Source organism: Planococcus citri, chromosome 5 (genome assembly GCF_950023065.1).
Source record: "Planococcus citri chromosome 5, ihPlaCitr1.1, whole genome shotgun sequence".
NCBI classification, from domain to species: domain Eukaryota; kingdom Metazoa; phylum Arthropoda; class Insecta; order Hemiptera; family Pseudococcidae; genus Planococcus; species Planococcus citri.
Window position 1 is genome coordinate 50,107,032 of NC_088681.1, and position 12,692 is coordinate 50,119,723.

General features: G+C 33.8%; 1 protein-coding gene across 1 annotated transcript in view; it reads left to right on the top strand.

Annotated features, from left to right (window-relative positions):
* Meltrin (meltrin) overlaps window positions 1-12,692 on the top strand; it is an 87,527-nt gene that overhangs the window by 36,416 nt on the left and 38,419 nt on the right. Inside the window, exon 3 of the mRNA XM_065369135.1 lies at window positions 8,476-8,558. Coding sequence (XP_065225207.1) covers window positions 8,476-8,558 — 83 coding nt within the window. The remainder of the gene's footprint in view (window positions 1-8,475; window positions 8,559-12,692) is intronic.

Here is a 12,692-nt window from a genome sequence, read left to right on the forward strand (position 1 = left end):
TTCTATGTATATTTAAAACAGAGAAAGAAAGATAAAAGTCGTAAAAATTTCCGACTTCGGTGTTCGTTATGTAAGAAATTAACGCTAAAGTACACGCGTATGCGCGAATTAACGCGTAAATTCGTTTTCCATTCTTTATTGTTGGATTAGGTAGAGATGATAATTTGATAGCGGGTTGGCGATAATGAGGCTGAATGTTTGTCAATAGTTTTGTTTATGCTGAAAATCACGTTTTCCTGGGGTACCGTAGTTTGATAGATAGGTAATTTTACCGTAAAATACCGTTACGTATTTTTGATGTATCATGATCAAATCGTAATTTTTCAGGAGCGAAAAGGCTATTTCCCCCCCCCTTGGGAGCAAAAATTTAAAATAAAAAGTGCAAAAACGGACGTTTTTTCGTTTTTTTGGACCTATTTTTTTGAAAAATTTTTGCAATTTCATTTTATCCATTTTCTTAAAATCATCAGTTCATTGCACATCTTGAAAGTTTTTGAAAAAATTACCTCTAATTTTGATTTTTTTCATGCCTAAAAATCTGGTTTAGCTCCCTTCTTGAGAAAATCCTGGCTACGCCACTGATATTACCATACTTAAAACTTGTATTTTTTAAAAATCGAATTATTAAAAATCACCAAATTTTGATAAGAATTACTTCGATAACATAGCTGACAATCTTAAATTTGAATTTCATCGCAAATGACTGAAAATCAGGGGCATGCTGATCGGGGTGAGGGGTTGAGAAGGCGTTTGAGGGCCCCTTCCCCCCTCCGTCTGATAAACTTGACAAAAGTTGTCATTTTGACCGACAAATAGTCATTTTTGGTGGAAAATGGTCATTTTAGGCGAGAATTGAGAAAATGGTCAAATTTGGCCCATTTTTGACAAAAAAAAAAAAAAATTAGAAAATGATCATTTTGGATAGAAAATTAACAGTTGTGGGGGAAAGAAGCCAATTTTGAGTGATACTAGTCCATTTCGCCAAAAAATAGTCAATTTGTGCATGAAAAATTACTCAAACTGGAACTGAACCAACTGAATTTGAAAAAAAGCTCAAAGAACACTGAAAATTGAAGCTTTTGGCTCTAAAAACACCCCAGAAATTGTCGATTTTAGGTTTTTAGTTTTTAGCTTTCAGCTAGCTTTCCATCCCTGCATTTCAGACGGAGAATTGTCATATTTTTTTCCCATTTTTGACTAAAAACTGGTCATTTTGGCAAATAATGGTCTTCAAGACAGAAAATTGTCTTTTTGCTGAAAATTGTTATTTGTGGCGGAAAATGGTCATTTTGACGGAAATTTTTGGTATATTGAAAGACATTGTGTCAGATAATGGTCATTTAGCTAAAAATTGCCGGTATAGTAGGAATTTATAATTTTTGGCTAAAAATTGGCAATTATTACAGATGATTGTCATGTTGACAGAATAATGGTTATGTTGGCAGAAATTGGTCATTTTGACAGAAATTTGGGTTTTTGGAAGAAAATTGTCATTTGAAGCAGATAAAAGTCATTAGTCGTTCTTTTCTTTTCAACTTTTCATTGAAAGAAAAGTACTTTTCATTTTTCACTTTTCATAGTGCGCATCTCTATTTGTGGCAGATAAAAGTCGTTTTTGTAGATAGATGGTCATTTTGGCAGAAAAAAGTCATTTTGACATTTAAAAATGGTCATTTTGGGCAGAAAATTGTTATTTGTAGCAGATAAAAGTCATTTCTGTAGAAAGTGGTCATTTTAAAAGTCATTTCTGTAGAAAGTGGTCATTTTGGCAGAACATGGTCATTTTTGTAAAAAGCTGTCATTTTGGCAGGAAATTGTCGTTTGTGGCAGATAAAAAGTCATTTCTGTAAAAAGTGGTCATTTTTGTAGAAAGCTGTCATTTTGGCAGAAAATTGTTGTTTGTGGCAGATAAAAGTCGTTTTTGTAGGTAGATGGTCATTTTGGCAGAAAAAAGTCATTTTGACAAATAAAAATGGTCATTTTTGTAGAAAGTGGTCATTTTGGCAGAACATGGTCATTTTTGTAAAAAGCTGTCATTTTGACAGAAAATAGTCATTTTTGGCAGAAAATTGTCGTTTGTGGCTGGTAAAAGTCGTTTTTGTAGAAAGTGGTCATTTTGGCAGATAAAAGTCATTTCTGTAGAAAGTGGTCGTTTTGGCAGAAAATTGTCGTTTGTGGCAGATAAAAGTCATTTTTGTAGAAAGTGGCCATTGTGGCAGAAAATAGTCATTTTGACAAAAAATGGTCAGTTTGGCAGGAAATGGTCGTAATCGTATTAAGCTGAAAATAGACTAAAGTTACGATTTACTCAGAAATATGTGACTCGCAGATTTTCTATCACTCAATAGAACACTAAAAGTGGTCTTGGATCGCAACGGCAATGACCTAGAGGTCAACGGAGAATCTCAAATACTATGTATTTATTGGAACTGGACCACGTTTTTCCAAAACAGGGTAGGCAAGAACTAAAGCGAGAAAACACGATTTTTTCGAAATTGCCTCTTCTTTGAGGACTCATATCTTCCCTCCAGGGACACTTCCAGACAGTGTTGTCAGTTTAAAACAGCACCGTATGTTTAAAACGTTTAAAACAGTGTTTTAAACGTCGAGAAAAAAACAGACAGTGTTTAAAACAGAATTCTGTTTAAAATGGTTTTTTTTGTTTTAAACAAGTTTTTTTTTCAGCTACAATTTCCTAAAAAAAACACGTTTTTTTTTCAATTTCTGGTTGGAAAAGTAGTGAAATTGAAGAAACTGAATTTTTAGATTTTCATTCTTCTTCCTATACTTTTTTTTAAAGGCAAATTTTGTGTTTCGATTTCAATTTTTAAATATTTATTGAGCCTTATAGCTATTTTATGACATCGCATCTTGAAAGTTGATGACTGGATATCGCATATTTGAAAAAATGAATCCAAAACAAATGAATTTGTGTTAAAAACATGTTTAAAACACATTTTAAACATGTTTAAAACACATGAGAATCCAGCAGTTTAAAACCCTGTTTTAAACGAAAAAAACATTTTAAACAAAAAAAACCGTTTGTTTTGTCTTTTTTAAAAAAAAACCGTTTTTTTTCCAACACTGCTTCCAGAGCTAACATTTTTTTTGAGTGACTTCCGACTCAGAATTAAGGTCTCAATCGAATTTGGTCAATATCATTCCACATTTTCCCCCTTGCGATCTACCCTTACTTCACATTGGTTTCGATTTCGACGTTCCAAAATTCTTCCCTTCAAATTTCAGTGTTGAAAAAATAAATTTTTGTATTATTCTTTTGTTGTCAGTTTTATTAATTTTGTATCAGTTCTTGATTTATAAACGAAGTACTCGGAAAAATAATTTTTATCGAGGTCCCAGTGTCTTTTCATGAACAACGCTGCTAAAATTCCATCATGAAAAAAACAAAATGAACGCCAAAGATGCTCGATGTTTCCCTGTTGCCATAACGTTCGTAATCGAAGGCATTTGAAAACCTTGAAACATGCTATACAATGCTGCGTAGTCATTCGAGCGAATTTTTGCATAAAAAAGTATTTCAACTACGACAACTATGTACTTACGACCACGAGAGTGGTAATTTACCTGCTGGGTATGAGTAGGTCTAGGTATAGGTAACGATCGTGTTCGTTCATTTGTTCGAGCACCTACCTTGACCGTGTCGTGTAGTACCAACGCGCGAATGTGCGAAATTGAGCACACCCGGCTTATACATATAAATTACTTTTTACTCGTATTTTCAACCATTCCACGCGGCTGCAAACCTCGACCTAGTATATCGACTCCGAATATACCAAGTTCTTCGATAATTATATGGTTCATTAACGAAAAATATGTGGGTAGGGTGTACGCTGTATTTCTGTGTGGCGCTGAAAGGTGTAAAATCATACTGCTGCTGGAGAGGCTCGTCGATCATTGAAGTTTCAGCAGTTCTAATTATCATTGTTGATATTGATAATACGATGTGATCGTATTCGTTGCTACTGGTTTTGCTTTTCTTTGCAATTATTATTACTCGTATTATCGGGGCAATTGCGTGAAAATGAAAACAATGCGGTTGCTGTATTGTTGAATTAGACGGTCTATAGCGTCCCCACTCGGTGTTCAAATCCGCGAAGAGAATTGGAAAAGTGAAAAAGTACCAGAATGACGAGGAAAATACGTATAAAGGAAAAAGTATCTACACTGCGAGAAGTACGAGTACAAGATACACGGTAAAGTGAAACCGCACCTCATCAGCAAAATTCGCGTGACGAACGTTCCACTTTTGACGAAGTGGTGTGCGGTGGCATCGAGCATGGGGCATACTCACTAGTCAGCTCGTATACCTGTCATTGCATTACGACGATGTTATGGCCGAATGAGTCATCGTGTTTTGGCAGTCTGCATTGTACAGTCAATGGTTACGGTTTGCCCTAGCACCACTATCCCATCGTCAGTCTTCATTCGCCGACGCCGCCGGTTGTCCTCTCTAATTAATGTAAATTATTCATTTTATGGTTTTCGCGGTATTGCGAAACAGGAGGGTCTTCGTACTCGTATTTCAGTTAGAGCGTGATTCGCGTGCTGGTTCGTCACGAACGGAATGAAGGGATGGATATGGACAAGCTTTTCAAGGTTTTTCTTTTCTGTTTTGACTCGATTCGAGGTAATTTTGACTGAAATTCAGTTGATAATGAGAAGCTGAAGGTATTCATTTCATGCTCTGACAGTTTTTGGAAAACCGACCACATGGGTTGGAAAAGTGTGGGAATTGTCTGAGATTTTAAAGTTTTTATCTCGTTGATGGGTGGGAGGGAAGGAGGAAAGACCAATTCAAAATGGCGATTTCGCTCCGGAAAAATTCTTTTTCGTTTTACTCATTGCACAAATTGAAGGATTTCATGGAAAAGAGGCCTTAGTTAATTTTTTTAAACGATTTTTACAAGTTCAAATAGACTTGACATTTTTTTCTACAAGCAAACATTTTCCAATTCGTTTTTTTTTTTTTTTTTTTTTTTTCATAGAAGAACATTTCAATATCACTGACTTGTAAAACTCAGAAAGACAGAACAAATTGACCAAGGCCCCTTTTCCATGGAACCCTTCAATTTCAAGAGTGAAAAAATTAACCCATGAAATGCAATGCAGGGTATTCAACAGGTGGTGAAAGTAGAGAAAGTAGTGAAAAAGTAGTGATTTCTGACTGAAAAGTAGTGAAAATTTGGAAAATACGATCATTTCAACTTTGGGTACCTAGACCTACGTCTGAAACCCTTTCCTTTTAACTACTTGACTTGTGAATTTTCAAAAAATTTTCTCCCTCACTTCGCTCGGCCATAATTTTTTTTCCTTTCAGATGGCTTTAAGTAAATGCACTTTAAAAATGAGGTTTTTGACTCAAATTTCAAAAATGTGAAAAATAGTCAAAAAACTTATTTTTTCCATGAAAATAACGTCGTTTTACTTCTCGAATTACACATTTTCCAAAGTTTCTGCCTCGCTGGGCTCCGGTCGATTTTCTTTTCTGTTTCAGAATTCAAATTTCGAAAAAATTAATGTTTCAATTTAAAAAATGTCAGAACTAAAACAGGGTGTCTACAGGATAGTGAAAATGGTGAAAGTATTGAAAAAGTAGTGATTTTCAGCAATTTTCCTTGAAATGTAGTGAAAAATTTTAAAAAGTGAAAAATCCAATTTTTCAAACATGAAAAATATTTTGTAAAAAAATACTCATTTATCGACTTTGTTAGAACTTGAAAGTTTTTGACCTTGCTTCACTTGGGCTCATTTGCTTTTCAATACTAATTTCCGAAAGTTTTTGCCCTCGCTTCGATCATCATTCGAATTTCAAAATTTTAAAACAAAATAAACTCGCCGTTTTATTTTGAAACATTGGAAAATTTTTTCACTAGAATCGTTCAAATTTTGCATTAAATTTTTGACATTTTTTAAAAATTTGTCATGTTGAAAAAAGTTTTTTTATTCGCCCAATTTCATTACATTTAGCAAAGAACCTTAAAATAAAGGTAAAAATGAAATGAAAAATTGGAATAATAAAATTATATTTTCGACATCCGTTTGCTTGAAAAAATCTTGGGGTGTTTGAAGACATTGAAAAAGCGAAAAATTTGATGTAAAATTTTGCCTCGCTCATCCCCTCCCTCTCTTAAGAAATCTCAAGTTTTTAAAAAACGTCCTGCCAAAGTTTCGTTATAAGACACCCTGCAACAAAAAAAGTAAAATCTATCTAGGGAGGGGGGGGGGCGTTGAAAATATTTGGGGAAGGTGATGATTTTTTTTTTGATAGTGAAGAAGTAGTGATTTTCGGTCTGCAAATTCCTGCAGACACCCTGTGAAAAAAATGAACTTATCATATCAAAAATGACCTTGAATAATTTTTTTGAATATTATTGATATTCGAGAGCTTTTGCCCTCGTTTCGATCGCACTTATGGTTTTAGAAAATGTCAATGTCTAGCAAAATCGACTTTTCGCAATAAAATTATGCTATTCAAGTTTTCGAATAATAAATTTTCAAAAACTCTTTCTTTCGCTTCGCTTAGACCAATTTTATTTTCTTGTTCAAAATTGAAATTTATAAAAAAATAATTTTCAAATTTGAAACATGCCAGTGTTAACAAAATCAATTTTTGTTGTTTTTTGAATTGGTATAAATTCTGGGGAGCTTTTTCCCTTGCTTCGTCCAGTGTTCTTGATTGCTTTGGAGTTGAAAAATGCCACATCAGTATTCAAAGGTAATATTCTCTGAATGACACCAAAATAGTTGGAAAAAGTTTATTTAAGGGGGAGGGGGCAAACATTGATCGAAAATTTTTTTTTAATGGAAGTGAAAAAGTAGTGATTTTCGTCTGAAAAATTCCGTTAGATACCCTGACAAATTTTCCAAAGTTTTTGCCTTCGCTTCACTCGACTGGTTGATTTGATTATTATTAAAGAAAATTTACTAGGAAAACTTGAAAAAATGTTTTACCAGGATTGACGTATTTTTTTATAGTTTTGGATGCCAAAAAATCCCTGAAATGCATTATAAAATTTTTTATGCTTAATACTTGGAAATTTTAAAATTTTTTGTCCCCCTCCCCCCCTTTCTGAATTAATATCATGTGTTTGAAAAATCGAAAAAAAACCTCGCGAAAATTTTCATTGGCTCCCTCCTCATCTTCTTCCTCTTTGTCGAACGAATGTATAAGAGATTCTTTTTTTTATGACATAGTATTTTTCCTCAGCATTTTTTTCATTTTTTGAAAGTTTTTCATCAAAATCGATTATTTTATCGCACGTGGTCGGTGAATATTGTGAAATGCAGATTAATTTTTGGTATAGAAGCTTAGCAGGGCATCAGGCATGGCGCAGCCGGCGCTAAACATAAAAAATCATGTCTGTGGCAGATGGTTTAGCTAAACGTGCACTATAACATGTGTATTCGAAATGCATTTATTTGGCAACACTCCACATCTACGCTACGTACCATTTACGATCCTCCAAATAAGAAATAGGGAGAATTACGATTACGAAACCATGAAGTATTTCCGGCGAGATTTCCGCGTATTCGAACGTGTAGATTGTGGTCACTGGTCACTGGTCAATCGACTCGTGGTGTTTTTCGGTCGTCGAATAGCTGATGATCTTTACTCCAGAGAAAGACTGAGCAGTGAGCCTAAAGAAGCAGGAGACGGACGCGGATGCGTAAATACGTGATTTATTATTCGTCAATTGCGAGTCGGAGGCGTTTATGCGCGGGTGCACTGACCGCGAGCCAGCACAGCAACCAGCTCCTTACTAAAGAATAAAATAGTGTTAATGTATTTTAAATTGAGAATCGTCACACAATACGAAACGAAGGCAGACGCTATACTCTTGGTTTTCGTTTCTGATGATTTAGTCGGTCGTCTGTATTCAACAGTTGGTTCGATATCTGGCACTGGCTGGACCCAAGCCACCAGTTACAACAGACTCAGGTGTGATTTATTATGTGGTCTGTGTGGAACTTGGTGGAAGTATGTGTGCGACTGCAATATGTACAGTGCAATGAGGTGCAGAGCTATCGTGGTGTCGTACGACTTTATCAATTGTACGTAGGATGACGATGGTGGTCAGAGTCATTTTCCATCCGGCAATATCCCCGTACCTAATAGTAATTCCCCAAGATATTGGTTTCCTGTTTTTTTGTTATGAAATGGCTTATCAGCTCTTACGTCTCAGAATGTCTTTCCTGGATCCTTGTTTACTTTTGTAAAAATTAACATAGGTGGGAGGTACTTCTCTACCGTGTTGAATTGATATTTAACCCAAAGGTGTAATTACATCAAGGATCATATGTGAGTGGGAGCCGGAAGGGAGGGAAGGGGAATGTATTAGTTAGAATTTTTTGGATTTTGATAAGACTTATTCATAGTCATAATCATACAAATTATTAATCATCTTTTGAAAAAACAGTTTCTTTAATTTTTGTGTTTTTTTTCATCTGTTTCAGGAAGGAGTCAAACACGTGGACTTTTTAACGCTGACGATTCCTTTACGGGAAGAAAATATCATTTTAGATTTAAGATTAAACAGGTAATTCAAAAAAACATTTCTTTCGAATTTAAAATTACCAATTTACAAAATGTTTCCCGGGAAATTATCTATCAATTTTTTTCTATGAAAGCAATTAGTCAGGTCTCAATTGGTAATCCGCTCGCTAATTCTGTCGAAAGCAATTTTATGACTGATTATTGTTCTATAGGTCACTACGAAAAAATTTAGCCCAGATGCCCTTTTTTTACCCTCCCCCTTTTCCGAGGGTCCACCCCCTAACTTGAAAATCCGTCTATCTCTTCACCTATTGGTCGTACGAAAAAAAAGTTTGAATGAAAATTGTTCCTTAATATCTCCTCTACAACGTGGTCATCTTCAATTTCTGTTTGGAACAACCGTTAAGCTTAAAAGCTCAAAAAAGCGCTCTCAAAATCCGTTTTTTTGGTTTTCCGCCGAAATTTACAGATATACATTAAGAAATATAATAACAAAAAGTGTTTAGAATTAAATTTACTTTCAAATGACCCGTATCACAACCAATTTTCTCACCTCCCCCTCGATTCCATAGGACCCACCCCCCCTCCCAAAATTCCAATATTTGATTTCAGGGACAATTGAATATAACTTTGATGAAAATTGTTTGTTTTCATTCAATAATGCTGAAATACTCAGTTTTTGATTAGTATAAGACATGAAAATAGTCAAAAAGAAGTGGCCAATCCTCCCTATTGCCATATCCACTACTCAATTTTGAATTTTTTCCCCGCTACAAAATTACATTTTTTTACTCGAAAGGTTGAAAATGAATATAAACTGAATCTCACCGTTCTCATTTACATGTCTGTTCTTTTCTCTATTTTTGATGAATTTTCAAAATTTCAAATTTGGCTCGTTTTCTATGAAAAAATATCGTAAGTTTCATAAGATTAACCAGAGAAAGTTGAAATTTAATTGTACTCTACTCTAGATCTTTCGAGTCGATTAGTCATGATTTCGAACCATTTTTGATCTTCCAGCAATTTTTGGACTCTGGTTTTCTAAAAGACAGGTAAGTAGGTAAGTATACAAAAATAAATGGGACAAAATGTAATTCGATTCAGACACATGTTTTCAAAAGCAATTTTTTCAAAAGACTTTTTAAAATCATTTCTTCATTTTATATGGCAGTGTTTAACACATTTTCTGTTCATTCAAAAGTGATCACTGGAGAAAATTTTGGTCTCAGGGTGTAAATTTGCATTAAAAAATTAAAAAATTTGCATCAAATTCGATCAAAGTTTTTATCACAAATAACGAATTGATTTGTACCTACTACTAGAAAGGTTGAAACTGAGGTATAAACCGAATTTCACCTTTCTCAGTTACATGCCTGCATTCAAAGAAGCAGCGAGTATAATCGATGCTACATCGAGTATTTCGTCCCAAGTAATAGGATATAATCGATTGATTGGCCAAAAAAATCTGCTGTTCCGTGATCGGTTAAAATTGAGTGACGTCAATCATCGCCATCATCTTCTCAGAACCATTATGTGAACAGTTTTTCATTCCAATTTTCAATGAAAAAGTCATTCTAATGAAAGGGTTGAAGTGAAAAAGAAAATATGAAACTGCACATAACAAATTACATAAAACCAAAACATAGATATGAATTAATTCAAAAATTATGCAAAGATCTGATTAATCGATTATGGACGATTGTAAATAATCGATTATAATTGTAATCGTTGCACCTATCTGTGTTTTCATTCAATAATGCTAAAATGCACAGGTTTTGATTTGTGTAAGGCATAAAAATAGTCGAAACTACATACGAGTACATAATATATAGGCTTGTTCTGTAAAAATGAAAAGATATTATGATGGAAACTTCGATCGATTTTTATGAAAATTTTTAAAATTTATTTGTGCAGATTCATGTCATAAGACTGAAATTTTCTCCAGTGATTTTTTGAATGATGGAAAGGAAAATGTGCTAAACACTGCAACGTACATATAAGTAAAATGAAAAAATGACTGGAAATGAAATGTGTGTTATCTAGGTGTTGATACGTATCTGCCTATTGTATATAATTGAACTTTACTCCATGTTTTGAAACCTACCAATTGACCACTTCTTTCCTAATATTACTTACCTATATGTAATTTGCTAATCAACTTTTCATTTTCACAGAACAAGCCTACAATTTTGACTATTTTTATGTCTTATACTAATCAAAAACTGAGTATTTCAGCATTATTGAATGAAAACAAACAATTTTCATCAAAGTTATATTCAATTGTCCCTGAAATCAAATATTGGAATTTTGGGAGGGGGGTGGGTCCTATGGAATCGTGGGGGAGGTGAGAGAATTGGTTGTGATACGGGTCATTTGAAAGTAAATTTAATTCTAAACACTTTTTGTTATTATATTTCTTAATGTATATCTGTAAATTTCGGCGGAAAACCAAAAAAACGGATTTTGAGAGCGCTTTTTTGAGCTTTTAAGCTCAACGGTTGTTCCAAACAGAAATTGAAGATGACCACGTTGTAGAGGAGATATTAAGGAACAATTTTCATTCAAACTTTTTTTTCGTACGACCAATAGGTGAAGAGATAGACGGATTTTCAAGTTAGGGGGGTGGACCCTCGGAAAAGGGGGAGGGTAAAAAAAGGGCATCTGGGCTAAATTTTTTCGTAGTGACCTATAGAACAATAATCAGTCATAAAATTGCTTTCGACAGAATACGCGAGCGGACGTCATTTTTTGTCAAATTGAGACCTGACTAAATACCTACTGAGCAGGAATATTTTGAGATTGTTGATTATGTACGTGCAATCGTTCATATAAATTGCGATAAAATATTCGTATAGCGTAATTGCAATGACGAAATAAATGTTCTAATAAGAAATACATTATCTTAGATGAATAGAAATTCAAATTGTTGGAAAATTCCCTGCAGGGCATGACTAAAATCGTAACTGGATTTTTGCCATAATATTTTACTCATAATCGAATGCATTTTTTTTTTTTTTATCAAGATGCACGTATTTTCCAGAAATTGATTCTCAATTTATGTGTCATCTTATCCGCGCGTGTAACCTCAGATGGATCAAAAAATCGAAAAATATTCGTGCAATTGTAAAAATTATTGCTCAAGTTTTTATAATATTTTGGTGGAAATTATAAGAAATAATTATGAAAATTGTCAAAATGCCCAAAAATCATTTAGATCGTTCAAAAATTATTTTACTGGCTGCCTACTTTCGGTTGAAAAATTCGAAAAATAGAATTTTAGGTTAAAAACTAACTAAACAGTAGATGAGAATCTGCCCAAAAATTATTTCAAGTTGAAAAATCGTTCGGAAATTCGATTTGGAAAAATTAAAAATTATTTTTTGATGGTCTTATTACTTAGACTTACTTGTCTAATTATTTTATTTCATCCCTCTCCACCCCCCCCCCCCAATTCATGTAAAAACGATATTTAAACAACGATTTTATCACAACATTTTCATTACTCAGGAAAAAACTGACTGATTTTTTTTTGGGGGGGATGATTCTTTTTGGTTTTATTCTACTTGAAATATTTACCCTTCTGTCCCTTAAAGAACGATTTTTTTTTGCCCAAAATTCAAAAAACAATATTGGATCAATTATTTCATCACAACATTTTTAATACTCAGGAAAAAACTGATTGATTGGGGGGGGGGGGGTCGGTGATTCATTTTGGTTTTATTTTACTTGAAATAAGTATTTTTTACTTACCCTTCTGCCCCTAAAAAACGATTCCTGTTCTGCCCAAAAAAAATATTATTGGGTCAATTATTTCATCATAACATTTTTATTACCCAGAAAAAATGTGACTGATTTTTTTTGGATAGATGACTTTCTTGTTGATTTTATTGCCCTTTATTGTGTACCCCCCCCCACCCAAAAAAAAAGGTCAGTGATTTATTTTTTGCATAAAAAACAAAATTGGACGAATCACCACAACAGTTTTGTTTGTTGGAAATTCGTTTTTTCAAATTTGATCGACTCTCTACTCCTTGTGCTTTGTGATAAAATTCAAAAATCATGAAAATTTTTTCGAAAAATTTCTGAAAGGGATAATCAGATGACACCCACGTACTCAGACTACGATACAGTTGTGGACAATTGCCTGGAAAATGCCATGGAATTACTATCGTTTTTT